At 36.7% G+C, this 27,704-nt stretch overlaps 1 protein-coding gene across 15 annotated transcripts in view; it reads left to right on the forward strand.

Moving 5' to 3' along the window:
• Positions 1 to 27,704, forward strand: part of RUNDC3B (RUN domain containing 3B) — a 151,550-nt gene that overhangs the window by 103,280 nt on the left and 20,566 nt on the right. For 11 of the 15 annotated variants that reach the window (XM_045052332.1, XM_045052329.1, XM_045052330.1 and 8 more), the window contains 2 exons: positions 20,296 to 20,442; positions 27,016 to 27,137. In XM_045052332.1, coding sequence (XP_044908267.1) covers positions 20,296 to 20,442; positions 27,016 to 27,137 — 269 coding nt within the window. Of the gene's footprint in view, positions 1 to 20,295; positions 20,443 to 27,015; positions 27,138 to 27,704 lie in introns of those variants that run through there. The other 4 variants (XM_045052333.1, XM_006929153.4, XM_003982717.6 and 1 more) reach the window with 2 other exon arrangements.

Below are 27,704 nucleotides of genomic sequence, written 5' to 3' on the forward strand. Positions count from 1 at the left end.
AATTTTAATTAATTAAAATGCCTATAAAATAGTTCACATTATCAGAGGAGAGGGGTAAATATACCCTTCTTGTTTTTAGTTTTTTTAAATTCCATTATAATTAATGCACAGTATTACATTAGTTTCAGGCATACAACATAGTGATTCACCAATTCCATACATTATTCACTGCCCATCACTATGAGTATATTCCTAATCCCCTTCACCTGTTTCACCCATTTCTCCACCTCTCCTTTAGCAAATGACAGTTGGTGCTCTATACTTAAGAGCCTGCTTTTTGTCACTTTTTTCCTTGTTTGTTTTTTGTTTCTTAAGTTCCACTCGTGAGAAATCATATGGTATTTGTCTTTCTCTGACTGATTTATTTCACTTGGCATTCTGTCTTCTAGATCCATCAGTGTTGTTGCAAATGGCAACATTTCATTCCTTTTTATGGCTGAATAGTATTCCAGTGTGTGTGTGTGTGTGTGTGTGTGTGTGTGTGTGTGTGTGTGTGTACATACACACCATATCTTCTTTATCCATTTATCCATGGACGGTTCAGTTGCTTCCATAATTTGGCTATTGTAAATAATTCTGCAATAAATATGGGAGTGCATATCCTCTTTTCGTATTCTTTGGATAAATACCCAGGAGTGGAATTACTGGATTATATTGTAATGCTATTTTGATTTTTTGAGAGCCCTCTGTACTGTCTTCCACAGTGGTTGCATCAGTTTGCATTCCCACCAACAGTGCCTGAGGGTTCCTTCTTCTCCACATCCTTAGCAACACCTGTTGTTTCTTGTGTTTTTGATTTTAGCCATCTTGACAGATGTGAGGTGACATATTGTGGTTTTGATTTGCATTTCTCTTATGATTGGTAATGTTGAGTGTCTTTTCATGTGGATATTGGCCGTCTATATGTCTTCTTTGGAGAAATGTCTGTTCATGTCGTTTCATTTTTAATTTGATGATGATGATGTTTTGGTGTTGAATTTGATAAGTTCTCTGTATATTTTGGATACTAACTCCTTAATCAGAGATGTCATTTGCAAATAACTTCTCCCAGTCAGAGGGTTATCTATGTGTTGTGTTGATTGTTTCCTTTGCTGGTAAAAGATTTTTATTTTGATGTAGTCCCGGTAATTTTTGCTTTTGTTTCCCTTGCCTCAGGAGACATATCTAGAAAAATGTTGCTATGGCCGATGTCAAGAAAATTACTGCCTGTCCTCTCTCCTAGAATTGTTATGGTTTCAGGTCTCACCTTTAGATCTTTAATCCATTTGGAGTTTATTTTTGTGTATGGCATGAGAAAGTGGTCCAATTTCATTGTTGTGCTTTAGCTGTCCTGTTTTCCCAACATCATTTGTTGAAGAGACTTTCCCCCTTGCATATTCTTGCCTTCTTTGATGTAGATTACTTGACCGTATAATCATGGATTTATTTCTGGACTCTGTTCTATTGATCTATATGCCTCTTTTTGTGTCAAGACCATACTGTTTTGATTATTTCAGCTTTGTGGTGTAACTTCAAATCTGGGACTGGGATATCTCTAGTTTTGTCCTGCTTTTTCAAGATTGCTTTGGTTATTCTGGGCCTTTTGTGGTTCCATACAGATTTTAGGATTGTTTGTTTTAGTTTTATAAAACATACTGTTGGTGTTTTGATAGGGATTGCATTAGATCTGTAGATTGCTTTGGGTAGTATGGACATTTTAACAATATTTGTTCTCCCAATCCATGAGTGTGGAATATTTTTCCACTTTTTTGTGTCATCTTCGGTTTCTTTCATTGGTGTTTGTTTTTGGAGTACAGGTCTTTCACTTCCTTGGTTAACTTTATTCCTAGGTACTTTATTATTTTTGGTGCAAATGTAAATGGAACTGTTTTCTTAATTTCTCTTTGTTCTGCTTCATTATCAATATATGGCAATGGAAGGGATTTCTGTATATTGGTTTTGTATCCTGATACCTTACTGAATTGGTTTATCAGTTCCAGCAGTTTTTTGGTGGAGTCTTCACTATACTATACTATACTTAGATATTTTACTATATGGTTAGTATTTGGATATACTATGCTATACATAGTATCATGTCATCTGTAAATAGTAAAACTTTTCTTTTCCCTTACCAATTTAGATGCCTTTTATTTCCTTTTTGTTGTCTGATTGCTGTGGCTAAGACTTCCAATACTATGTGGAGTAAAAGTGGTGAGAGTGGGCATCCTCGTCTTGTTGTTAATGTTAGGGGGAAAGCTATTTTTTTTCCAATGAGTATGATGTTAGCTGTTGGCTTTTCATAGATGGCCTTTATTATGTTGAGGTATGTTCCCTCTAATCCTACTTGGTTGAGGGTTTTTATCATGAATGAATGTTGTACTTTGTCAAATGTTTTTTCTGCATCTATTGAAATGATCATATAGTTTTTATCCTTTCTCCTGTTGATGTGATGTATCGTTGATTAATGTGCAAATATTGGACTACTCTTGCAACCTAGGAATAAATCCCACTTGATCTTGGTGAATTATTTTTTTTTAAAAATATATTGTTGAATTTGGTTTCCTAATATTTTATTGGGGATTTTGCTTGTATGTTCATCAGAGATGTTATACTGCAGTTCTCTTTTTTAGTAGTGTCTTTATCTGGTTTTGCTATCAGGGTATTGCTAGCCTCATAGAATGAATTTGGAAGCTTGCTTTCCTCTTCTATTTTTTGGAATAGTTTGAGAAGAATAAATATTAACCCTTTTTTAAATGTTTGATGAAAATGTTTGAAGCCATCCATTCCTGAGCTTTTGTTTGTTGAGAGGTTTTTGATCATTAATTCAGTTGCATTACTGGTAGTTGATTTGTTCAGATTTTCAATTTTTCCTGATACAGTTTTGGGAGGTTATGTTTCTGGGAAGTTACCCATTTCTTCTAGGTTGTCCCAATTTATTGATGTATAATTTTTATAATATTTTCTTATAATTGCTTGTATTTCCATGGTGTTGGTTGTCAATTCTCCTCTTTCATTTCTGATTTTTTTATTCGAGTCTTCTCTTTATCGCTCTCTCTCTCTCTCTTGATAAGTATGGCTAAAGGTTTGTAAATTGTGTTGATATTTTCAAACAACAAGTTCCTGATTTTATTGATTTGTTCTACAGTTGTCTTTTTTAAAAAAATTCTGCTATAATCTTTATTTCCTTTCTTCTACTTGTTTGTTCTTCTTTTACTAGCTCCTTTAGGTATAAGGTTAGGTTGTTCATTTCAGCTGTTTCTTGCTTCTTGATGTAGCCCTGTGTTGCTGTAAACTTCCCTCTTAGAACAGCTTTATCTGTATCCCAGTGATATTGGACTATTGTGTTTTCATTTGTCTACATGTATTTTTTGATGGCCTTTTTGATTTCTTATTTAGTAGCATGTTATTTAACTTCCATGTATTTGACTTCTTTCCTGATTTTTTTCTTGTGGTTGATTCTAGTGTCATAGCAGTGTGGTTGAAAAAGATGCATGGTATAACTTCATTCTTTTTGAATTTTTTGAGCCTTGTTTTGTTGCCTAACATGTGATCTCTTCTGGAAAATGTTCCACGTGCACTGGAAAAGAATATATGTTCTGTTTTAGGATGGAATGTTCTGAATATACCTGTTAGATGTCATTCACAGCCACTGTTTCATTTTTCATTTTCTGTTTGGATGATCTATTCATTGATGTAAGTGGGGTGTTAAAATCCCATACTATTATTGTATTACTATTGATTACTCTTTTTACATTTGTTATTGGTTGCTTTATATATATGGGTGCTTTCATGTTGTGTACGTAAGTATTTACAATTGCTACATCTTTTCATTGCATTTTTCCTTTTATGATTATGTAGTGTCCTTTTTTGTCTTATTCCAGTGTTTGTTTTAAAGTCCAGTTTTTAACTTTTTTTAGTGTAACCTCTGTATCCAACATGGGGCTTGAAGTCACAACTTCAGGATCACAAATTGCATGCCCTACAGACTGAGCTATCCAAAACCCTTAAAGTCCATTTTGTCCAATATAAGTATTGCTACCTCAACTTTCTTTTATCTTCAATTTGCATGATGTTTTTCTGTCCCTTTACTTTTAATCTACATGTGTCTTTAGTTGTGAAATGAGTATCTTGTAGGCAACCTATGGATGGGTCTTATTTCTTTACCCATTCTATCACCGTATGTCTTTTGACTGGAGCATTTACTCCAGTTACATTCAAAGTAATTATTGATAGGTATGTACTTAAATGCCATTTCATTGCTTGTTTATGATTATTTTTGTAGTTCTCTATTCCTTTCTTCTCTTGCTCTCTTCTTTCATGGTTTGGTGGCTTTCTTTAGTGATATACTTGGATTCCCTTCTCTCTATTTTTTTTACAGACCTATTACTAGTTTATGATTCTCATTAGCATTAGGTTTATATATAAAATCTTATGCACCTAGCAGTCTATATTAAGTTGATGTTTGCTTCAGTCTGAACCCATTGTAAAAGCACTACATTTTTATTCCCCTCCCTCCCTCAAAATTTTACAAATAGGGTGTCATACTTTACATTCTTGTATTTTGTGAATAACCCTTACCGATTTTTATAGATATACTTAATTTTACTACTTCTGTGTTTTCTACTTTTCTTACTCCTACTTATGGTCTTTCCACTCCAAGAATCCCCTTTAACATTACTTGTAAGGTTGGTTTAGTGGTGAGAATTCCTTTAACTTTTGTTTGTCTGGGAAACTTTTTGTCTCTTCTTCTATTTTGAATGATAACCTTGCTTGACAGCATATTCTCAGCTGCACATTTTTCCCTTTCAGCGCTTTAAATATATCATGCCACTACATTCTGGCCTGCAGAGTTTCTGCTGAAAAATCTGCTGATATTTTTCTGGGGTTTCCCTTGTTTGTAACTATTTTCTCTTGCCGCTTCTAAGATTTTCTTTTTATCACTACCTTTTGCCATTTTAATTATTACGTGTCTTGGTGTGGACTTCCGTGGGTTGATTTTGTTGGAGGATCTCTGTCTCCTGAATCTGAATTATTGTGTTCTTCCCCACATTTGGGAAGCTTCCAGCTATTATTTCTTCAAATACATTTCCTACCCCTTTTACTCTCTATTCTTCTGGGATCCCTGTAATGCAGATGTTATTATACTTGATGGTGTCACTTAATTCCCTTATTCTGTACTCTTTTATTTGCTTTTTTTCTCTATCCTGTTCTCCTTGATTGCTTTCCATTACACTGTCCTCCAGGTCACTGATCCACCCTTCTGCTTCCTCTAGTTTACTCTTTATTCCCTCTACTGTTTTATCTCTTTTTTTTTTCTCAATATATATAATTTATTGTCAAAATGGTTTCCATACAACACCCAGTGCTCATCCCAAAAGGTGCCCTCCTCAATACCCATCACCCACCCTCCCCTCCCTCCCACCCCCCATCAACCCTCAGTTTGTTCTCAGTTTTTAAGAGTCTCTTATGCTTTGGCTCTCTCCCACTCTAACCTCTTTTTTTTTTCCTTCCCCTCCCCCATGGGTTTCTGTTAAGTTTCTCAGGATCCACATAAGAGTGAAAACATATGGTATCTGTTTTTCTCTGTATGGCTTATTTCACTTAGCATCACACTCTCCAGTTCCATCCACGTTGCTACAAAGGGCCATATTTCGTTTTTTCTCATTGCCCTGTAGTACTCCATTGTGTATATAAACCACAATTTCTTTATCCATTCATCCATTGATGGACATTTAGGCTCTTTCCATAATTTGACTATTGTTGAGAGTGCTGCTATAAACATTGGGGTACAAGTGCCCCTATGCATCAGTACTCCTGTATCCCTTGGGCAAATTCCTAGCAGTGCTATTGCTGGGTCATAGGGTAGGCCTATTTTTAATTTTCTGAGGAACCTCCACACTGTTTTCCAGAGTGGCTACACCAATTTGCATTCCCACCAACAGTGCAAGAGGGTTCCCGTTTCTCCACATCCTCTCCAGCATCTGTAGTCTCCTGATTTGTTCATTTTGGCCACTCTGACTGGTGTGAGGTGATATCTGAGTGTGGTTTTGATTTGTATTTCCCTGATAAGGAGCAACGCTGAACATCTTTTCATGTGCCTGTTGGCCATCCGGATGTCTTCTTTAGAGAAGTGTCTATTCATGTTTTCTGCCCATTTCTTCACTGGGTTATTTGTTTTTCGGGTGTGGAGTTTGGTGAGCTCTTTATCGATTTTGGATACTAGCCCTTTGCCCGATATGTCATTTGCAAATATCTTTTCCCATTCCATTGGTTGCCTTTTAGTTTTGTTGGTTGTTTCCTTTGCTGTGCAGAAGCTTTTTATCTTCATAAGGTCCCAGTAATTCATTTTTGCTTTTAATTCCCTTGCCTTTGGGGATGTGTCGAGTAAGAGATTGCTACGGCTCCTCTAGGGTTTTGATGGTTTCCTGTCTCACATTCAGGTCCTTTATCCATTTTGAGTTTATTTTTGTGAATGGTGTGAGACAGTGGTCTAGTTTCAACCTTCTGCATGTTGCTGTCCAGTTCTCCCAGCACCATTTGTTAAAGAGACTGTCTTTTTTCCATTGGATGTTCTTTCCTGCTTTGTCAAAGATGAGTTGGCCATACGTTTGTGGGTCTAGTTCTGGGGTTTCTATTCTATTCCATTCGTCTATGTGTCTGTTTTTTTTTGCCAATACCATGCTGTCTTGATGATGACAGCTTTGTAGTAGAGGCTAAAGTCTGGGATTGTGATGCCTCCTATTTTGGTCTTCTTCTTCAGAATTACTTTGGCTATTCAGGGCCTTTTGTGGTTCCATATGAATTTTAGGATTGCTTGTTCTAGTTTTGAGAAGAATGCTGGTGCAATTTTGATTGGGATTGCATTGAATGTGTAGATAGCTTTGGGTAATATTGACATTTTGACAATATTTATTCTTCCAATCCATAAGCAGGGAATGTCTTTCCATTTCTTTATATCTTCTTCAATTACCTTCATAAGCTTTCTATAGTTTTCAGCATACAGATCTGTTACGTCTTTGGTTAGGTTTATTCCTAGGTATTTTATGCTTCTTGGTGCAATTGTGAATGGGATCAGTTTCTTTATTTGTCTTTCTGTTGCTTCATTGTTAGTGTATAAGAATGCAACTGATTTCTGTACATTGATTTTGTATCCTGCAACTTTGCTAAATTCATGTATCAGTTCTAGCAGACTTTTGGTGGAGTCTATCGGATTTTCCATGTGTAGTATCATGTCATCTGCAAAAAGTGAAAGCTTGACTTCATCTTTGCCAATTTGGATGCCTTTGATTTCCTTTTGTTGTCTGATTGCTTATGCTAGAACTTCCAACACTAAGTTAAACAACAGCGGTGAGAGTGGGCATCCCTGTCGTGTTCCTGATCTCCGGGAAAAAGCTCTCAGTTTTTCCCCATTGAGGATGATGTTAGCTGTGGGCTTTTCATAAATGGCTTTTATGATCTTTAAGTATGTTCCTTCTATCCCGACTTTCTCAAGGGTTTTTATTAAGAAAGGGTGCTGAATTTTGTCAAAGGCCTTTTCTGCATCGATTGATAGGATCATATGGTTCTTTTCTTTTATTAATGTGATGTATCACGTTGATTGATTTGCGAATGTTGAACCAGCCCTGCATCCCAGGAATGAATCCCACTTGATCATGGTGAATAATTATTTTTATATGCTGTTGAATTCGATTTCCTAGTATCTTCTTGAGAATTTTTGCATCCATATTCATCAGGGATATTGGCCTGTAGTTCTCTTTTTTTTACTGGGTCTCTGTCTGGTTTGGGAATCAAAGTAATACTGGCTTCATAGAATGAGTCTGGACGTTTTCCTTCCCTTTCTATTTCTTGGAAGAGCTTGAGAAGGATAGGTATTATCTCTGCTTTAAACATCTGGTAGAACTCCCCTGGGAAGCCATCTGGTCCTGGACTCTTATTTGTTGGGAGACTTTTGATGACTGATTCAATTTCTTCGCTGGTTATGGGTCTGTTCAAGCTTTCTATTTCCTCCTGATTGAGTTTTGGAAGAGTGTGGGTGTTTAGGAATTTGTCCATTTCTTCCAAGTTGTCCAATTTGTTGGCATATAATTTTTCATAGTATTCCCTGATAATTGTTTGTATCTCTGAGGGATTGGTTGTAATAATTCCATTTTCATTCATGATTTTATCTATTTGGGTCATCTCCCTTTTCTTTTTGAGAAGCCTGGCTAGAGGTTTTGTTTATTTTTTCAAAAAACCAACTCTTGGTTTCGTTGATCTGCTCTAGCTTTTTTAGATTCTATATTGTTTATTTCTGCTCTGATCTTTATTATTTCTCTTCTTCTGCTGGGTTTAGGCTGTCTTTGCTGTTCTGCTTCTATTTCCTTTAGGTGTGCTGTTAGATTTTGGATTTGGGATTTTTCTTGTTTCTTGAGATAGGCCTGGATTGCAATGTATTTTCCTCTCAGGACTGCCTTTGCTGGATCCCAAAGCATTTGGATTCTTGTATTTTCATTTTCGTTTGTTTCCATAATTTTTAAATTTCTTCTCTAATTGCCTGGTTGACCCATTCATTCTTTAGTAGGGTGTTCTTTAACCTCCATGCTTTTGGAGGTTTTCCAGACTTTTTCCTGTGGTTGCTTTCAAGCTTCATAGCATTGTGGTCTGAAAGTATGCATGGTATAATTTCAATTCTTGTATACTTATGAAGGGCTGTTTTGTGACCCAGTATATGATCTATCTTGGAGAATGTTCCATGTGCACTCGAGAAGAAAGTATATTCTGTTGCTTTGGGATGCAGAGTTCTAAATATATATGTCAAGTCCATCTGATCCAATGTATCATTCAGGGCCCTTGTTTCTTTATTGACCGTGTGTCTAGATGATCTATCCATTTCTGTAAGTGGAGTGTTAAAGTCCCCTGCAATGACCACATTCTTATCAATAAGGTTGTTTATGTTTATGAGTAATTGTTTTATATATTTGGGGGCTCCGGTATTCAGCGCATAGACATTTATAATTGTTAGCTCTTCCTGATGGATAGAGCCTGTAATTATTATATAATGTCCTTCTTCATCTCTTGTTACAGCCTTTAATTTAAAGTCTAGTTTGTCTGATATAAGTATGGATACTCCAGCTTTCTTTTGGCTTCCAGTCGCATGATAAATAGTTCTCCATCCCCTCACTCTCAATCTAAAGGTGTCCTCAGGTCTAAAATGAGTCTCTTGTAGACAGCAAATAGATGTGTCGTGTTTTTTTATCCATTCTGATACCCTATGTCTTTTGGTTGGCGCATTTAGTCCATTTACGTTCAGTGTTATTATAGAAAGATACGGGTTTAGAGTCATTGTGATGTCCATAGGTTTCATGCTTGTAGCGATGTCTCTGGTACTTTGTCTCATAGGATTCCCCTTAGGATCTCTTTTAGGGCTGGTTTAGTGGTGACGAATTCCTTCAGCTTTTGTTTGTTTGGAAAGACCTTTATCTCTCCTTCTATTCTAAATGACAGACTTGCTGGATAAAGGATTCTTGGCTGCATATTTTTTCTGTTCAACACATTGAAGATCTCGTGCCAATCCTTTCTGGCCTGCCAAGTTTCAAAAGAGAGATCAGTCACGAGTCTTATAGGTCTCCCTTTATATGTGAGGGCACGTTTATCCCTTGCTGCTTTCAGAATTTTCTCTTTATCCTTGTATTTTGCCAGTTTCACTATGATATGTTGTGCAGAAGATCGATTCAAGTTCTGTCTGAAGGGAGTTCTCTGTGCCTCTTGGATTTCATTGCCTTTTTCCTTCCCCAGTTCAGGGAAGTTCTCAGCTATTATTTCTTCAAGTACACCTTCAGCACCTTTCCCTCTCTCTTCTTCCTCTGGGATACCAATTATCGTATATTATTTCTTTTTAGTGTATCACTTAGTTCTCTAATTTTCCCCTCATACTCCTGGATTTTTTTTATCTCTCTTTTCCTCAGCTTCCTCTTTTTCCATAATTTTATCTTCTAGTACACCTATTCTCTCCTCTGCCTCTTCAATCCGAGCCGTGACGTTTCCATTTTATTTTGCATCTCGTTTAAAGCGGTTTTCACCTCCTCCTGACTGTTCCTTAGTCCCTTGATCTCTGTAGCAAGAGATTCTCTGCTGTCCTCTATACTGTTTACAAGCCCAGCGATTAATTTTATGACTATTATTCTAAATTCACTTTCTGTTATATCATTTAAATCCTTTTTGATCAGTTCATTAGCTGTTGTTATTTCCTGGAGATTCTTTTGAGGGGAATTCTTCAGTTTGGTCATTTTGGATAGTCCCTGGAGTGGTGTGGACCTGCAGGGCACTTCCCCTGTGCTGTCTTGAATAACTGGAGTTGGTGGGCGGGGACACAGTCAGACCTGATGTCTGCCCCCAGCCCACCATTGGGGCCACAGTCAGACTGGTGTGTACCTTCTCTTCCCCTCTCCTAGGGGCAGGATTCACTGTGCGGTGGCGTGGCCCATCTGGGCTACTTGCACACTGCCAGGCTTGTGATGCTGGGGATCTGGCGTATTAGCTGGGGTGGGTAGGCAAGGTGCACGGGGGCAGGAGGGGCAGGCTTAGATCGCTTCTCCTTAGGTGATCCACTTCAGGAGGGGCCCTGTGGCATCGGGAGGGAGTCAGACCCGCTGCCGAAGGGGTGGTTCCGCAGAAGCACAGCGTTGGGTGTTTGCGTGAAGCGAGCAAGTTCCCTGGCAGGTACTGGTTCCCTTTGGGATTTTGGCTGGGGGATGGGCGAGGGAGATGGCACTGGCGAGCGCCTTTGTTCCCCGCCAAACTGAGCTCTGTCGTCAGGGGGCTCAGCAACTCTCCCTCCCTTTGTCCTCCAGCCTTCCCGCTTTCTGAGCAGAGCTGTTAACTTATGACCTCCCAGATGCTAAGTCCCGCTTGCTGTCGGAACACCCTCCATCTGGCCCCTCCGCTTTTGCCAGCCAGACTTGGGGGCTCTGCTTGGCCGGTGGGCCGCCCCTCCGCCCCGGCTCCCTCCCGCCAGTCCGTGGAGTGTGCACTGCCTCTCCGCCCTTCCTACCCTCTTCCGTGGGCCTCTCGTCTGCGCTTGGCTCCGGAGACTCTGTTCTGCTAATCCTCTGGTGGTTTTCTGGGTTATTTAGGCAGGTGTAGGTGGAATCTAAGTGATCAGCAGGATGCGCGGTGAGCCCAGCATCCTCCTATGCCGCCATCTTCCCAGCATCCTCTCTACTGTTTTAAAATGGCTTTTTCTTTAGTGTTTATTTTTGAGAGAAAAAGCACATGAGTAGGGGAGGGGCAGAAAGCAAGGAAGATAGAGAATCCGAAGCAGGCTCTGCACTGTCCACGCAAAACCCATAAACTGTGAGAATGTGACCTGAGCTGAAGTCGAATGCTCAACTGACTGAGCCACCCAGCCACCCCTATTCCCTCTAGTATATTTTTAATTTTAGTTTTTGAGTTCTTTATCTCTGCTTGGTTCTTTTTTATATTTTCTGTGTCTTTGTTGAGAGTTTCACTGAGGTCCTCCCATATTTTCTCAAGCTCAGTGATTATGACCATTACTTTCTGTATCAGATATATTGCTTATCTCCATTTTGTGAACTCTTTTGTTGTGATTTTTGTCCCTTCTTTCATTTGGGACACAGTCCTTGGTCACCTCATTTCTGTCTAACTTTCTGTGTCTTTTTTTATGTGTTAGGAATGTTAGCCATGTCTCTGGCTCTTGAAAGTAGTGGCCTTATGAAGAAAAGGTCCTATAGTGCCCTACAGAGCAATCTCCCATTTACCAGAACCTGGAGCTTCAGGGGCATCTCCTATGTGTGTTGAATACACCCTATTGCTGTGACTGAGCTGCATTTCTCTTCAGTCATATGCAATGACTGTTTTTGACTGTTTTGGGCAGGGTTTGGTTTCTGTGTTGCTAGTGGGCCAGTATGGGGCTGCCTTGGGCTTGAGTTGAGTCAGACCAGGAATTTGCCAAAGCTGTGGTCATGTTAAACTGCAGAGTGCTCTCCTTTGTTGTCCCCTGAGAAGCTTTCATTGGTGGGTGGGGACTGCAGTCAGACCAGGTGTCTATCCCCAGCCCACTTCTGGGGCTTCAATGGAGCTGGGTGTATGGGTATATTTCCCTCTCATCAGGGCAGCAGTTTTTTTGAAGTAGTCACTGTCAGGGCTGCTTGCACAGTGTTAGGCTTATAGTGCCTCTTTGGCTAGATTCCTCCCTAGGGCAGGTTGGATGGTGTGGGTCTGTAGAACATCATGGGGATGGGGCGTGCAGTTAGCAAGGTTGGAGCAGAGGGCCCCTGGAGCCACTTTGGAGAGTTCAGAAGTACAAGTTAGAGGGAGTAGTCCACAGGAGAGCACAGGCTCGGAAGGCATGTTAACAAGCTACATGGAGAGTGTCTGTGCTGATTCTGCCGGTGTCTGCATATATAGGCTGGGGGACAGGGGAGGGAAAGGTGAATTCTTCAGTGTTCATGATCAATCCAGAGTTGTATTATGTTATATTGTATTATACTTAGTTAAGAAAAATGAAGTGTTTTGGCAAATTATATACCTATATATAGTGCAAATTACATATTTAGAAAGTAAGGAATTTTCAGGCTTTAGCTAGATTCCAGAGAATAAATTGTATTCATCAAATAGTTCTGTCATGCCCATGAGGGCTTAATAATGAGCTGATTTCCTTTGAAAAATAGAACAACTCACTGAACTTTAACTGGAAGCTATCCTGTTTTGTTCCAAACTGTTTCTCAGGAGAGCTGGACTCCTGCTTCGTAGAGAGATTTTGTGTTTATAAATCTATGGTATTTTGATTTTATGTATATCCATAAGGATATGCTCAGGTTAGAGAGTTGAAGGTATATTCAGAGGGCTTATGAAATGGCCAGTTAATACTGACACATATTTCAACATAGTTATGCATAAAGAATCAAACTTACATGATTTTTTTTTACCAAAATGCCAAGTAAAATAACTTTACGTAAGCAAGACAAAGATCCTTTTCAAGGATCTGGAAGCATTTATTGGGAAAGGTAAAATATAATAATAGAATTTAAGTTGTACTTTCTGGACTTACCTTTTGAGAATGGTTATGAAAAAGATAGGATAATCAGAGGTACTTTTAGATGGTTGCTTCTTTACACATTTTAGTCATTTTTAAAAATATTTATTTATTTATTTTTTTAAATGTTTTATTTATTTTTGAGAGAGAGAGAGACAGAATGGCAAGTGGAGGAGGGGCAGAGAGAGAGGGAGACACACAGTCCAAAGCAGGCTCCAGGCTCTGAGCTGTCAGCACAGAGCCCAACACGGGGCTCAAACTCACGGACCAAAAGATCATGACCTGAGCCGAAGTTGGACGCTTAACCGACTGAGCCACCCAGACGCCCCTGCTTCTTTACACATTTTAAGTGTATCTGCCATGACCCACTCAATACATTTACTTGATATTAGTTGCAAATACGTTTTTTCAATTTTCATTAAAATGCTCTCTTTGAAATATTTTGTAGATTTAATTTAAATATTTGGTTACACCTGAACTTTGGCATATGTACTTAAAGCACTTTCAAAGTGCTTTACATAGAGTGTTTTTTGTATACATTTGAAGTTAACATGATTTAAAATAGGAAGTTATAACTGAAAACATGAAAATTTATTCAAAACTCTAACCACAGAGAATAAACCTATAGTACAAACACAGAAGATAGAATGGGGGCCCCTGGGTGGCTCAGTCAGTTAACCATCTAACTCTTTATTTCCCCTCAGGTCATGATCTTACAATTTTTGAGATGGAGCCCCTTGTCAGAGCCCCTCATCAGGCTCTGCGCTGATGGTGCAAAGACTGGGATTCTCTTTCTCCCTCCCTCTCACTCTCTCCACCCTCACACTCACTCACATGTGTATGCTCTCTCTCTCAAAATAAATAAATAAACACTTTAAAAAATTATAAAAAGAAAGAATGGCAACAAATCATTACAAAAAAATCATCAGATAATAAAGGAAAACAAAAGTGGAAGAGAGACACAAAACTGCAAAACAGAATGGCAGTAATTAGGATTAAACTCATCAATCAAAAGGCATAGAGTGACTGAATGGATTAAAAGAGTAAGAGCCAGTGATATCCTGTCAACAAGAGACTCATTTCAGATTTAAAGACATACATAGGCTGAAAGTGAAGGAATGGAAAAAGATACTTCATGCGAATGGTAACCAAAAGAAAGCAGGGTGTCTGTACTCAAAATAGACTTTAAGTCTAAAACTGTGTCTAGAGGTAAAGAAGGTCATTATATAATGATAAAAGGTTCAGCTCAGCAGGAAGATGTGTGTGTATGTGTATGTACATACACATATGTGCATATACATATGTAAAGTCTCTGGATATTAAATATCTGGAAAGGAAATTTAAAAACAATCCTATTCACAGTGGCAGCAAGAATACAATATTTAGGAATAAATTTAACCAAAGAGGTGAAAGATTGATACCCTGAAAATATTAAAATGTTGACAAAGGAAATTAAGATACTGGTAAATAAAAAAGATATCTTGTGTTCATGGATTGGAAGAATTAATATTATTAAAATGTACATAGTATCCAAAGTGATATGCAGATTCAGTGCAATCCCTATCAAAATCCCAATGTCATTTTTCACATAAATAGAAAAAGCAATCCTAACATTCATATTTTAGACCCTGAATAGCCAAATCAGTTTTCAGAAAGAAGAACAAAGCTAAAGACATCACATTTCTTGGTTTCAAAATATATTATAAATTATAGTAATCAAAAAAGTATGGTACTGACATTGAAACAGACATATAGGCCATTGGAACAGAATAGAGAGCCCCCAAATAAGTCCATGAATCTACAAGTCAGCTGATCTTTGACAAGCTTACCAAGAACCCACAAAAGGAGTAGTGTTGGGAAAACTGAATATCCACATACAGAAGAATGAAATTGGATTCTTCTCTTACCATAAACAAAAATAAATTCAAAATAGATTAAAGATTTAAATCTAAGACCTGAAACTGTAAAAATACAAAAGAAAACAGGGAAATAACTTTTGACATTAGTCTCGGCAATCATATTTTTGCTTATTATACCAAAAGCACAGGCAATAAAAGCAAAAATAGGAAAATGGATTGTACGAAATTTAAAAAATTCTGCACAGAGGCGCCTGGGTGGCACAGTCGGTTAAGCGTCCGACTTCAGCCAGGTCACGATCTCGCGGTCCGTGAGTTCGAGCCCCGCATCAGGCTCTGGGCTGATGGCTCGGAGCCTGGAGCCTGTTTCCGATTCTGTGTCTCCCTCTCTCTCTGCCCCTCCCCCGTTCATGCTCTGTCTCTCTCTGTCCCAAAAATAAATAAAAAACGTTGAAAAAAAAATTAAAAAAAAAAATTCTGCACAAAAAACATTAGAGTAAAATGGCAACATACCAAATGGAAGAAAATATTTTCAGCATCTGTCTAATAAGGAGTGAATATTCAAAATCTATAAGGGACTCATAATAGCAAAAATCTAACTCAGCTTAAAAATGGGCAAAGGACTTGAATAGACATTTCTCCAGGGAAGACATGCAAATGACCAATAGGTATATGAAAAGATGCTTAACTTCACTAATCATCAGGGACATGCAAATCACAGTCACAATGAAATACCTTCTTACTTAGAATGTCTGTTACTAGATAGGTGTTAGAAAACAACTGTTGGTGAGGATATGGAAAAAGGGAGCCCTCATGCCCAGTTGGTAGTACTATAGATGGGTATGGTCACTTTGAAAAAGAGTAGGAGGTTCCTCAAAATATTAAAAATAGAACTATCTTATGTTTAAGCAATCCCACTTCTAGGTATTTATCCAAAGGAAATGGAGTTACAATCTCAAAAAGATATCTCCATTTAGGTGTTAATTTCAGCCTTATTTACAGTAGTCAAGAGGTGGAAACAACCTCAGTGTTCACTGATGGATGAATGGATAAAGAAAATGTGATATATGAAGATTCTGTGTCTATATACACACATAAACACAATGGAATATTATTCCACCTTTAAAAAAAGGAAGGAGATCCTGCCATTTGCAACAACATGGATAAACCTTGAAGGCATTATGCTAAGTGAACTAAACCAGATGTAGAAAAACAAATAGTGCATAATTTCATTTATATGTGGAATCCAAAATAGTCAAACTTACAGAAGCAGAGAGTAGAATGGTTATTACCAATTCTGGCCCAGATAGAGGGGGAAATGAGGAGATGTTGGTCTATAAGTACAAAGTTTCAGTTATGCAGGATGAATAAATCATGGAGATCTAATGTTAAGCAACATGACTGTACTTAACAATACTGTATTGTGTACTTGAAATGTTCTAAGAGGGTACATCTCAAGTGTTCTTATCACACAAAAAAGAGGTAACTGTGAGGTGATGGATATGTTAATTATTTTGTGATTACTTCACATTGTATATGCATATCAAATCAAGTTGTATACTCTAGATGTATACAATTTAAAAAATTTTTTTAATGTTTATTTTTGAGAGAGGGAGAGAGAGAGCATAAGTAGGGGGGTACAGAGAGAGAGGGAGACACGGAATCTGAAGCAGGCTTCAGGCTCTGAGCTGTCAGCACAGAGCCGGATGCAGGGCTTCAACTCACGAACCACGAGATCATGATCTGAGCTGAAGTTGCACGCTTAACTGAGCCATCCAGGTGCCCCTAGATGTATGCAATTTTTAATTGCTGATTATACCTCAGTAAAGCTATGGGGCAAGATATTGAATTATATTTTTTGTGGCAAACTTCTTGCATAATTTCTATTGAAAATCTGAAGAGAAATTAGCTATCTAGCAATTTAGGGGTAGATACCACAGGAGAGTTCTTAAAATTAGTGTGGTAAATATATTACGGATATGTTAATAAATTTCCTTTATTGTATTTTCCTGTAGAATTGTTACCTTAGTGAGAGAATATTCAGTTGTTAATGAGAGACTTAGAACATAGATATAAGTGACAAGTAGCATCTATCTCATATACAATAATTTAATTATTAAATTAGCTCATTAGTGTTAGCATTGGTTAGCATTTTTATTAAAGTTAAATGCTAACTTCATAAAATTTTGCCTTTAATTTTCACTGATTTGACCACAAGGTAATGACAGTAATTGTTGAGTGACTTAAGATGAACCTACTTTTAAGCTTGGCCAATGAGAAAAATACCCTCATTTTACTTCGCTTGTAAAAAAAAAAAAGTCCAACCAACTCTTAAGCACAAATGGAATTTGTTAGATTGATATCAATGACTCAAGCAATGGATAGAAAGACTAGAAAAGTAGGCTTGGAGAGAGGTAGGTTGAGCTACTTCGGAGAGTTGGGAAGTAGAACTCCAAGTATATCTCTTTGCTGGTGCATTTTGGTCAGGGCCCATTGCTAGAATGAATAAACTACTTTGTCTCTTTGTTATCTAAATAGACTGAGCCAAGATTCAGAATTCAAGGGTGGGTTTTCAAGGTGCCTTAATGGCCCCTAGTATACTGAAGTGGTGAAAGGGCCTTACACAAAGGTCCTCCAGGAACCTTTCCCTTTGTAGTATCAAGTTGAATGCCAGCATTGTGTGTTTCCCTCCATATTCCTCACAGAAGGTAGAAAACAGATGCAGCATGGATGAAGTTATGCCCATCCAGTACACTGGAATCTCTTATCTCCTGCTTCAAAGGACCAGGCAGTTCCCTTAGAAAACAATGTCGTTAGGATTTCTAAACACAAAAGTCTAAAGACAATACAATAATTTGTCATTAGACTAAAATTTTCCATGGACTAATGTGTAAAAACTTGTGTAAAACTTAGTTCTTTTTTTTTCATTCTGTGCAGTGTAAAACTTTGCTTTTCCAGAAAGAATATATTCTAAGTTGGAAGTTGTTCAGTTACTTGTCATTAACTGAATTTTTCCAATGTCATTTCCTCACAGATGCCCATTTGCCTTCCTTGCATTCTGCTGTAAATACTTCCTGTAAACCAATTATGACATTGAAGTTGTTTTCCAGTGACAGTCAGTAGAGACCCTAGAGAGTGAATATGTGAAGGAGAAAAATCTAATAAGCGAAGCCTAGGGGCACCTGGGTGGCTCAGTCGGTTAGGTGTCCAACTCTTGATTTCTGTTCAGGTGATGATTTCATGGTTTGTGAGTCTGAGCCCTGTGTCAGGCTCCGCACTGACCGCACATGGAGCCTGCTTGGGATTTTCTCTCTGTCCCTTCTCTGCTTGCACGGGTACTTGCTCACACCCTCTCTTTCTCAAAATAAATAAACTTTAAAAAAAAGCCAAAATAATGGTACTTTATTGTAATAAATTCTCTGGCCAGTAATCCCCTTTTTGGCATCACAAGATTTTTTCTATCAATCTTGTAATTTTTCTGAACTCCTTACTGTTTTCATAAAAACCTAGGCTAAGGTTTTTAAATTTTTCATTCTTCTTAAATTTTTCATTCTTTTCCAGTGAAATTGTTGAAAGTAGTCAAAACGAGTATCTTCTTGTGATACATTCTCACGGACTTCTGCCTGTTTTACTTTTTTAGTATTCAATTCTGAGAATCTAGTATTTACATCAAATACTATTTCTTTGTGGATATAGTGGAGCAAATATTTTTAAATGTACACAGATATCCTGTAAAATCAGAAATATTCATAGTTAGACTATTAGAGACATATACATGGGGTTGTTCCATTTCAATCATTTCCAGCTAGAGGTTTTGTGCAGGCTAATTTTCTTTAGTGAAGGGTTGTCTTGCCAGCACACTGTTGACTCTGCCATCCACAATAGGACAGTTGTTCCTACTTCCCTGCTTCTGAGCTGATGGCTCAAGACTTTGGTACACTCAAGTCATGGACTCCTGTTGGAGAATGTGGCTTGCCTAGGTTATATTTTGAAGCCTTAGTTAAGTAGAATACAACCTTTGCAAACAGAATTACACTTTTTTTTAATAGTTTTTATTTTTAAGTACGTCTACACCCAACGTGGGGCTTGAACTTAAAACCCCTGGATCAAGAGTCGCATGCTCCACCTGAGCCAGCCAGCCCCCCCCCCCCAAATTATGCTTTTAAACTTAAAAAATTTTTTTTAATGGTTTTATTTTATTTTTGAGAGAGAGAGAGAGAGAGAGAGAGAGAGAGAGAGAGAGAGAGAGAGAGAGAGAGAGAGAGGAAGAGGGAGACAGGGAGAGACTGAGAGAGAGAGACTATGAGTTGGGGAGGGGCAGAGAGAGTGAGGGAGACCCAAAATCTGAAACAGGCTCCAGGCTCTGAGCTGTCAGCCCAGAGCCCGACCCAGGGCTCAAACTCAGCAATGGTAAGATCATGACCTGAGCTGAAGTCAGAAGTTGAAGCCACCCAGGTGCCCCTAGAATTATGCTTTTAAATTATCTTTAACTACCAACTCAAATGTTGAATTAGTCTTGTGACAGTGATTTGTGAGGTTTAAATTTTGGCAAAAATTAACTTCTTTTGAAAATTGTTATTAACGGTTCTACAAAAATGAGAATAAACCATGTATTATAATGGCCTCATTCTGTAAATGGAAATATTTCCAGTGGGTTGTATTGTTCAATGTAGTTATCATTGATTTAATTATTTTCTTTTTTTTAAATGTTTATTTATTTTGAGGAAGAGCGAGAGCATGTGTGAGCAGGGCAGGGGCAGAGAGAGAGAGAGAGAGAGGATGAGAGAGAATCCCATATGGGGCTCAAACTCATAAACCATGGGATCATGACTTGAGCTGAAATCAAGAGTGGGACGCTCACCCAACTAAGCCACCCACGTGCCCTGATGGCATTATTTTTATAAAGATTTATTGGTGGTCACTTTTATTAAAAAAAATTGCAGAAACCTTATGGATTTTTAATTTTATGTTTTTCTGATGTGGTTTTATTTTTTATTCATTTTAATTGTTTTTTGTTTACTGAGTTAAATGACTTTAATAGATTGTGAATTTTGAAGCTAAAAAATCATACACATGCAATCTTTTCTTATTTTAACTGGCATCTGATAATCTATAACTTTAAGATATCACCCTAGTTTTTTAGGTAAGATGTGAAATTCAGCTTTAGTCCTTTAGTAACATCTCTGTAAAAGATTGAAAGTCTGCATTTCACACGTTAGTGATTTGTTACAGCCTTTGGAGAAAAAGTGAAAAACACATATTGTAGGAGATAGTCATAGCCCCAACTAGTCTTCCTGTAGTTCTGTTGACAATCTGTTAACGTACCATTTTAAAAGATGAATTTTGGGGGACAGGTTGATACCATTAGGTTCCTCTGCCATTGCAGAGCAGTGAAGACAAAAGCACTCACCATCTTAATATTCACAGGACTGTGCTAAAGAATAATGATTTAAGATCAAGACAAGAGTTAACTGCCCACCTCACCAACCAGTGGCCTTCCCCAGGAGCTCTGGATGTCAATGCTGTTGCCTTGGATACGTTGCTTTACCGAAAACACAATAAACAGTGGTATGAGTAAGTGTAATACTTTTTTTTCCAACTAATTACAAATTTAGTTCTACCAAAACATTTGGTTATCCACTTTGGTTTCTCACGTATTCGTCTTTCTGAATTCATTATTACTTTAGGGCAAAAGTAGAATTTAAGACTACTTTGGCTTGATAAAGTCAGATTAAGGCAGTAAATATGTTAGTATTTTGAAGCCAAGGCACCCTGGGGAAGTAAAGTATCTAAGAAATTCTTAAGCAGTATTGTACCAGCTACCTGCTTCTCCTTTAGTCTTCAGCCAGTCCTTCAGTTAAGTCTATGAGCTCATATTTAATGAGCCACCTGTTTTTGAATTTTAGCTTTGGTATTTGTATTTGCCTTAGGAATAATTGTCCTGCCAGTGAGAAAAAATTCCATCTCATGAAAGAATGGAAAGATACTTACCTGTTCTTGGTGGGTCTGAAAGAGTTTTGCTTATTTTCAATAAATCTAATTTTTGGAGGCTATAGAAGATATAATCACCCCATCTGTTGGCCACAAGATCCTTTACCTATTTTTTATCCCTTTTCAGGACTATTTCATTAAGTCAGAGTGTTGCAATGTTGAGAAATCTGCCAAATCTTAGGCTGCATTCCTTTATGGTATCTTCGTTTTGAACTTAAATTTTGTATTACCTTCTTTTGGCTTTTAGACATTTTGTCCATCTTGATAACTTTTTGGTTATCTTTATTTTCCTATCTTCAGCTAATTTTCTAATTATTTCCCCGTTGTCCCTCCATCCCCTTCTGTTCTCTCCCTTTCCTCCTCCCCCCCACTTTCTTCTCTTTCCTTTCTTCTCACCTCCCTGCCTGCCTCCCTCTTTTTTTGTTTGTTTCTTTGTTTCTCTACTCTTCTTTTAGAGTTCTTGTATTTACACTTCACTGGTAGAGTTACCCACTTCCATTTGTGCTTCTTAGGGTGCTTTCACTAGGTAGTTAGTAGCTAGACATTTCTACAGGGATTGTTTCAGCATAGACTTAATTTCCGCCTGTTTACTATGTGATTTTTTTCATTTATCAGAGGGAATACTCAAAATAAATTTGAGCTTCTGTTGTCTTTTTTGCTTGTCGGTTTCACTGATTGCTAGAGATAAGGAAGAGTGAGCAGATTATTTACAGAATAAATCATTAGAACTGTTTTCATTATCTACTAACCCATGATTCAAGGTATTGACTGAAGCTTTCATGGATTGGGATCTAGTTCCCTTATATACCCCTATGAAAAATTTGAATAACTAGAGTATATCTTCTTATACTGGTATATAATTTTATTTTTCTATGTTGTATGTAAGTAATACAAATATTAGTTTATTCATATTTCTGATATATGATGAAAAAACTGAATCTATTTTAATACTTAGTTCTTATTTCTATATAACATACAAGATACTCTTGCTTTTATAACTATAAAAATATTGAAAGATTAACTCCTGACAAGTTAAAAGACTAGTAATATGCTTTTTTACTACAATATCCACATTGTTACTTTAGGTAGTACAAGGTAAAATATTTTAGCCAAAAAGATGTGTTTGTAGCCCTGGCTGCCTGTAGAGCTACCTATTGAGGAACCAGTGAGTCTAAATGGAAGAGTTACTTCAAGTTTACCTTTGTATGTGGTAATAATGACTAGCTTTTACAAAGTATTATAGCAGCAGCAAAAGTAATTGGAGTATCAGAAAAGAAAGTAGTGAAACTGTTTGACGTGGATCCCGATTTTATACTCCTTGACTCAGCTACTTACTCCATTAGCTCTTTCTCAGCATCATCCTTTAATCTGGCCTTACTGTAGATGTTGTTATTGCCTTTAGATGGCCCTATTCCTGAACAAAATATTTGCAGCTAGTATGCAAAATGTTTGCAGGTGTAGTATGGAGATCACTGGACCTAGAGTGTAAGGTCAGGATTTAAAACTAATCTCTGCTACCCTACTTGATGTGTAACAACACTAAGCAATACCTCCTCTTACCTTCTGCACACGTAATACTGGGGCTAATTCCTGTTCAAATGAGTAATAAGTTGCTTGGCACCTAATACTTCTCACGAAATCTTTTATACTCTGTATAGTCTTTTTTTTATGTTCTCAGATAACCTTGTGTCTTCCATGTTTGGAGAATATACACCCACCCACTGTCCCAAGCTCTCCTTTGAGAGTTTGTAAAACCTATGTAAAATTAAAATGACCAGCAAATCCCCAGATGTTCTGAACAAATAATCTTTTTAATGCAACTTTTTAATGTAAAAATGGAGACTTTGGATTTTCAGATTAGAGTGGTGCTGTATAAACCATGTTTGAAACATCATAGCTTTTCTCAGGATTAGTTTTTGCTGTTCTCAAATCTGTAATATAAGCTAAAGTTCTTGAACTAACCTCATCATTTTTTCCTCTTAATTTGACCAATATCTTCAGTAGTTTAACAAACATTTTTGAGAACCTACAAATTATTATCAAAGTGGCCAGAATCTCTTAATAAGGAACATTAGTGCTCTTGATAATTCGGAGAGAGAAATTGACCATATAAGTAGTCATTATATGTATTATAATTATAATTTCCTGCTAAGAAAATATGATGCCTGTATTTCTCTAGGAGATTTGCTGAATTAGCTTTGAAAAGACTGAGAAGGTGCTATTTGACTTGATCAATTTCTTGGTCTTGCAGACATTTCTTAAAATGAGTGATTGGGTAACTTAGCTATGTTGTCATCTACTCGTGGAAGAAATCCTTTGCATAGTAGAAGATTTTACACTTATTTTCATTTATTGTACTGTTAATAAAGCTTTAGAAGTATCATTTCCATTGTTTTCTTGATTACTTAGACCTGGCAATATTAATTATGTTAGATTTTCTATCTTTTCCTTTATTTCAAACATTAGAGATATCTTGTTAAAAATGTTTCAAGCATTATAGGCTGATTGTAAAGACTCAACAATAAATATGTAAGCACATTCCCTTAACACACACCTGGAGAGCATTTGATTACTTTTTTATTTCCAATTTGTTCCTATTTTAATGTTTGTTTATATTTATATGTTAAGTCTAGGTCACATGAGCTTATTAGATACAGGTTATATAATTTTATTATATAATCTTGTTAGATTATTGCCTAACCCACCCATTTCCATCCCTAAAGATCAGATTCATTATCATCATCTTTTTATTTTCTACTTAGGCTTTTTTGTCTTGTAAATTTATCATTATTTTCATTTAGGCTGTCATTCACAAAATTAAGAATTATGAGCTTTTATATGCCCTTCATGATCTACTCTTTAGGCTAACATTTTTGAATGACTGCTGATAAGTAGGTATAATTACTTCAGATGTCTTATAGGGTCTTCTTCTTATGTGAATCTTTCCAGTATTTTTGGAGTGGGACTCCCCAAAGCATTGAGACTGCAAAAATCTTTTACAACTTATAAATTTTGCATTGACCTGACTTGCATACAGCCTTCCCTTTCAGGCTCCCTTGCATCCTTCCATTAATTTTAGTAGTTTAAAAGTATATCAGTATTCTACTATAGGAAATGTTTGTTTTCTTTTTTAAACACATTTCTATGAAAATCAAACCAAGAATAAAAAGAACAGCCTATCTCTGGCTCCATGCACACATGTATGTGCCTCTGTGTATATAGTGTATGTATCTTTGTTTTTATTTTCTACGTGTGGAAAGTGTCTCCTTCTGAGCCTAATACTCTCTTGCCCAATGACTATGAGATAATGTAAATTATTACTGACCTCTGTATATCTCTTGGGCAAATAGGTGATACAGATTATCGATATCATTACTTCTGATCATTGATATGAAGTCTAAGACTGTAGAAAATTTATTCATAAGTGAATTCAGGCCTACTCAGTTTCCTTTTAATTTGCCTTTATTTGGTGTCCAAATTCTTTGTATACAAGTTTGGATTTGAGTGATTTAAAATTTTAAGTAATTAGATATTGAATGCAATGTTCTGTTTTTGGTTTTTGGTTTTCTTTATGTCCCAGATGCTTATGACATAACTCCTGTCTTACTATCTGGGGTTCTTATTTTGAATAAGTAAGCTATTTCTACTTGAAAAATCCACTTCTGGAAAGTAGACTTAGACTGTTGATGGGCTTGATGTGTTTGGTGGGTTACATTTCAATTTTACAGTATGATGTTAATGAGTCTAGAATTCTAAAATAGGACTTAGTGGTGACCTTTTAAAGACAGAACTCCCATAGACAGTTTACTCCATGACAACATGTTTGTCAGGTGGAGCGCCAGTTGCATTGGAACTCAGGTAAGAATGTGGAAAACCTTTCTTGGTCATTACTACAAACAGCTAAACCAGATTTCTCCCAGGTGGTAGATCTGTAATCATTTTCATGCAAGGAAGATATTACATGGTACTGTTCTTAATATCTTTTGATTCAGGTGCCTAATTTTGCCTAGGCATTTTTATACTGCTTCAGAAGTCATTGTCTACCAAATTCTATTTCTGTGTTCATTGACAATTGGTTAAGTGAAGCCTGTAAACTGAAAGATTGTTTACTAAGTGTAACAAATTAGAGGTTAGAAAGTGTCCATAATCCCTTTGGATTTGGAAATATGATATCTAAAAGGAACTTAAATAGTTCCGGCAGAAAGCTCATTTTGTGTTGCTTTTACCAGAGATTGCTTTTATAGACTTTTGCAGGCTTTCCTCCCCTCAAGTAGTGACAGTACTTGATTTCTATAAATGTGTGCTGTCAAGCTCTCAGTCCTTATAATTTTCTAATTAATTTGATGTTTGTTTTGCTACTAGGTACTTTGTTGTTTGTAAATATTTTTATAATTTTTTAAATTTAATAATAGTAACTTTTTATCAAGTTTCTAATGATGAAAGACCAGTGTCAGAAACTCCCTTAAAGCCATTTAAAGACAGGCCTTCTACCTATTAGGCACAGAAAAATAATTTGGAAAAGAAACTTACTTATAACTTCCTTTATTGAATTCCTGTGTTCGCTGCTTTCTTGTATAGCTGAAGAAATACAGTTTTAATGAAAGTCAAGTGAAATTTTCAGTGATACGATTACATACAGTATAGTTGACGTGGTCAATCTCTGCAAGCAAACTGTTTGAAACCTAGGAAGGGTTTCTAATAAAACAGAAAACGTTTTTTTTCTCTCTCTGTAGTAGGAAAGGAGATAGCATAGAAGTTAATGAGACAGAATTAGAGCCAGGCTATGAGGTTCAAATGTAGTCTCTTTGTGCCCTGGTTAACTCTGCTATAAATTGGGAACAGTATAATTCCAACCTCTTAGAGCATTTGTGAGGAGTAAATATATTAATCTATATAAACATGTAGGGACAGTACCTATATAGTGGGAAGCATTATATAAATATTGGCTATCCTTCTTTATTACATGTTGTATAGCTCATAATATATTTTATGTATTACAGTTATCAGAAGTTTCCTACAATAGATTCTCCTTTAAATAAATTTGTAAGTTTACTCTTCTGTGTCTGAATAGAGAATAGCTCTGGAATAGATCATTTAAATTACATATACTCTCCTGTAATGTTATCATAGAATATATGACATTTCTAGGAAATTAGTTAGGGTTTGGCTACCTTGGGAAATAGATATTAAACCTGAAAAACATACTATTTTTCCTGGATCAGATATATTTGGAAATAATGTTGAATTCCATTCTCTTACTTGTCAATATGTCAATAACACCAAAACTGCCTAAGTCTTTTGAGTTGTTCTTATCTTGACAAAAGAAATATGAGGAAAGTTTAATAATAAACCTTATTAAGTTTCCATATATAATGGAATTTTTCCTCTGTTACAATTCATTTCTCTTAATTTGTTTAATGGAAATCGAAATCACAGTAGCAAATACATGAGGGAAGAAAATTAGTTATCTTCATAGTATATTAACATAAACACCCATTTTATAATCCAAGATTTTTAAACTTCTAAATTAGAGGAATTTGTAATGGTAATTTGTAATTACTCTTATGTAAAAGCATCCATAAGAATATCAAGACACTGGTGAATTTTGAAGTGCCTGAGAGATAATACATCATTATTAAGTTATGTCGTTTTGGTTTCTACATTAAGAGTAATCTGTAGATTTTCCACTCCTTTGAACATTGACAATAACCAGGGGTGTTTGGATGGCTTAGTGGTTAGGTATCTGACCCTTGATCTCAGCTCAGGTCTTGATCTCAGAGTTGTGAGTTCAAGACCCACACTGGGCTCCAGCCTGGGTGTGAAGCCTACTAAAAAAGAAAAGAAAATTGATAATAACCAGAAAGTCTCCATTTTCTAAGCAGCTAAATAATCAAAAATTTGTGTAAGGGTTTAAATTAGTCTGACAAACTGTTTTTCTTTTTTAGTTGATCAATCCCAGAGACCTCCAAAGAGGGTAGAGGGAAAAGTATAATGGAGATCATATTGCAGCCACAATAGAGACAGAGTTGAGGGGGAAAATTGTGGAGAAATAAACCAAAACTCAGTAAATTGAAGAAAAACATTGAAGAATATCTCTAGAAATTATTTTTTTTTTGTGAGAAGAAATCCAAGTAGTATTTCACTCTTGTTTTACAGAAAAAGTTATCAAAGTCTTGACCAGTTATCAGCTGAAGTTAGCCTTTCTCAGACTTCACTGGATCCAAGTCATTCACAAGAAGGAGATGGAAAACAAGACACATTAAATTTAATCACTGAAGGTAAGAAAAGAAAAATTTAGTTGGAAATTAGTTTTTCCTGCACTATGTATGCTTTGGTTGCAGAATGTTGAGCAGTAGTGGCATTTCTGTGAAGGATGCTAGGAATGAAAGTGCCATTCTGATTTTAAAAGGTCTGGTATTGTTTTTTGGTTTTTTGTTTTTTTCTCATGTGTTTGTGGCTCATGTTCTCAGAAGATTGTAATTTTTCCTTTTATTTCCCTCGCTTCCTGTCCTGTTGTGTTTTTGTTTGTTTGTTTTAACCCATGCTGATTCGGCTTTTGTGTCTCTACAGCTTACTAAAATCACCTTATCAAGGTGGTCAGCCACTGCCATATTGCAATTTGAAAGTCACTTCTCTGTCTTCATCGTTTTAAACTTTACAGCAGCTTTGATACAACTGACCACTTCCTCATTCTCAAGTCACTTTGGTTCCTCATTTATTAAGTATTCTGAAAACCTTGGGGAATAGATGTAAGAGTTTTATTTTTTCCTGTTACTGCTTTCAGCTGTGCTCTGTCAACCCCTCTTTCCCTTGTATTGCATCTTCCTGGACCACATCTTGGTTCA

The sequence above is a fragment of the Felis catus genome, chromosome A2 (genome assembly GCF_018350175.1).
Source record: "Felis catus isolate Fca126 chromosome A2, F.catus_Fca126_mat1.0, whole genome shotgun sequence".
Taxonomy (NCBI): domain Eukaryota; kingdom Metazoa; phylum Chordata; class Mammalia; order Carnivora; family Felidae; genus Felis; species Felis catus.